At 54.3% G+C, this 3,104-nt stretch overlaps 1 protein-coding gene across 1 annotated transcript; it reads left to right on the forward strand.

The window, feature by feature from the left end:
• Nucleotides 1–636: 636 nt before the first annotated feature.
• Nucleotides 637–2,582, forward strand: LOC138403427 (uncharacterized). Its single transcript, XM_069503917.1, has one exon. The coding sequence runs from the start codon at nucleotides 637–639 to the stop codon at nucleotides 2,449–2,451; it is 1,815 nt and encodes a 604-aa protein (XP_069360018.1). The 3' UTR covers nucleotides 2,452–2,582.
• Nucleotides 2,583–3,104: the final 522 nt, after the last annotated feature.

The raw sequence follows: 3,104 nt of genomic DNA on the forward strand, positions 1-3,104 counted from the left end.
GGCATGGCGAGATACCTACCTAATGTATAGAAAATAATATGGTACCTATAGTAGGTACGCGACAGGTCTAGATGGCAACGGGGAGGGAACACCCCGCACAGCTGCACAGTCCCCGCGCTAACCCGGTGCGGGTGAGCGCGAGTGACGTGTGGGTGTGCGGTGCGCCCCCGCCTCATACCACGATTGACATCTCGACCTCTCGCGGGCTATACAAGTAGTGCGACTTGTCGTATAGGTATTAGGTACCTACACGTTCACCGAGTGTATAGGCCGAGTCATCCCCGGCGTGGCAGAGCTAGTTAATGTTTCTGGGTTTCAGCCGTTATTTTAAGGTGGCCCACGTCTCATTCGCTAGTTAGGCTAAACGAGGCATCCTTCATGCAACCGGGCGGGTCGGCGGGGTTGCGGATTGCCGGTGTCCCCTGGACCCTGGACAAGAAGGAACTGCTACGGTACCACTCCCAACACCTGAGCAGAGCCTAGACCATACTCCCGTGTTCCCACCATCCGACTCCGATCCAAACAACCCTCCATTAAACTCCCTACAAACCACCCTAAAATCCCGCACACTCCACAAGCACTTACACACATACATACACACACAAACACTACTCAGATAACACATTTAAACCCAAAATGGCGGATCTAAAAACACGTATCGGTCTCCTGGTGGGTAGCGGCTTAACGCCCAAATCCCACCCTGGCACCCAGGTGCCGTCCACGGACGGCGCCCAGGGCCCAGGCTGCCCCACCGTATCAGGAGGGGGCATAGAACCGCTAAACATCGGAACGACAACGATGTTACCAACGACCTCGGCGAGCAACACGGACATGTCCTCCATAGCCGCAGCGATCCCTGCGCCTGCTAGCGCAAGCGCATGGACGCTCGTGGCCCCCAAAAAGAAAAAGAAGGGAAACAGGACAGACAGACGGACCAAGAAACACACGAGCACATACGCTGACAGACAGACGGACTCAGATGCCAACCGACCGACTGACACTAGGGACGAAGGCGGGAAGCGGAAAGACTCCGACTGCCTGACTGCGGACACCAGCGACCTGGTCGGGGGAGGCAAAAGGAGAAGCGAAGGGAGGCCACCACTAAGTGGCGACCGTCCTCTCGTGGACACTGGCGCAACCCCTAACCGCCTCGCGGGTGAACACGCGGACGGGCAGAGACCGGCCTCTGACCACAACCCACAAGCCTCGGGTGAGTCGGGCACCACCACCATCAGGGCTGGGCAAACCGTGGCCAAGGAGAGGGCAAACGTTGGTGGTCACACTGACCCCGACGGGAACCCCATCCGGGTGCGGGGCGCAACGGGCCCTGGCGGTTCCAACACCGCCCGACCCCCAAAAACAACAACAGAGACAACAGACAAAACTGGAACAAACATACCTGAGACCCAGAATCCACCTAGATCGCGGGCACACCCTCGGTTTAGGAAGCGAAACAGGGGACCAGGGAAAGCCAAACAAAATAACCCCGGACCGTCATCGAGCCAACCCCAAAAAAGAGACAGACTTGATGACACGATTTCACCCCGGGGTGAATACAAACGCGCACGGACGGAAGGCGGGCAAACTCGAGATGCGAAGGGCTCCTATGCTAGAGCAGCCCAATCGCACTTGAGCGTAGCCATAACCATAACACCTAGAACAGACCTTACCCAAACTGAGGCAAGTTCCATACAGGGTCAGATACAGAAAGCGATTTTCGCGGCCTGTATCGAACCCTTGGCACCAGGCCAGACCCGATACGCCCCGGCGTTCGAGGGAAAAGCCTTCCTCAGTGAGGGTGTACTGAAAATGTGGTGCCACGATGACAAAGCCCTCAGCTGGCTTGTCAACGTGGTGCCCAAACTAACATCGCCTAGGAGCGGAACGAGGCTCGCTGTGATACCTCAGACCGATATACCAGTCCGGGTCAGATCGGGACTCTTCGTCCCCGACTACGACGGAGAGATAGGCCTTTTACACAAAGTCCTATCTCACCAAAACCCATGGTATGACGTATCGCAGTGGACCCTGTTCAGCTACAGCAGAACGACCAGCAGCCCTCCCGGGGTGTTCCTGATTCTAGGAATACCCAATGAAGAGCTGCCAAAGATCATAGAACGCGAAAGGAAGGTCGCCTACTCCACGGGCACTATCTATGTCAGGTTCTTCACGGATGAAGGACTGAGTGATGTACCGCCCGGGCATAGCTCAGAGCCTGAAAACCGGGAGGAGCCTGATGTGGGTGGTGACATGGATGTGGATGAACCAACCAGACAGCTACATGCAACACCTGAGCCCTCCGTAAGCGCAGTCCTCGGCAACATCGAGGAACTGCTAGCGGACTCCCGGATTAACCCTATACAACCCCGGGAGAGAAAGGCGGAACAAAACGCGTCAGACAAAACTGCCCCTGCCGAACTACCCCCGGCACAGAGGGCGACAGAAAAATAAAAATTTTACAAACCAACCTCCAGCACAAACACCTCGCCACGGCCTCACTACGAAGGCAGCTGGAGGTTGAAGACGAGACCATCGCCCTGATCCAGGAGCCGTGGGTCAGGGGAAAAACCATATGTGGTTTCGGAAGCTGTAATGGTAAGATCTATTCACACAGTAATGACGAACCACCGAGAACATGCATTTACATTCCACGCTGTGTTACAGCACTATTACTAACACAATACTGTTCCAGAGATCTGACAGCAGTCAAAATAAATAATGGAATACAACAAGGCATGGGGCGACCGCCAAGACCGGTGGTTCTAGCATCAATATACATGCCCATCGAAGACCAAATACCACCAAAAGAACTGGTGGAACTTGTAATACACTGTGAGGATAACGACATCGATTTAATTATCTCTGTCGATAGCAACGCGCATCACAACCTATGGGGATGCAAAGTCAACAACAAACGTGGTGAGCAATTTGTGAACTATATACTAACCACTTACCTAACAATTATTAACATAGGCACCGAACCGACCTTCGTGACGAGTAGGTACCAAACCATAATTGATATAACCTTAGCGTCAACCAGAGCCGCAGATCAGGTAAAAAACTGGCGAGTCAGTGACGAGCCTTCACTATCTGACCACAGGCGG

This window comes from Maniola hyperantus, chromosome 16, assembly GCF_902806685.2.
Source record: "Maniola hyperantus chromosome 16, iAphHyp1.2, whole genome shotgun sequence".
In the NCBI taxonomy this organism is placed as follows: domain Eukaryota; kingdom Metazoa; phylum Arthropoda; class Insecta; order Lepidoptera; family Nymphalidae; genus Maniola; species Maniola hyperantus.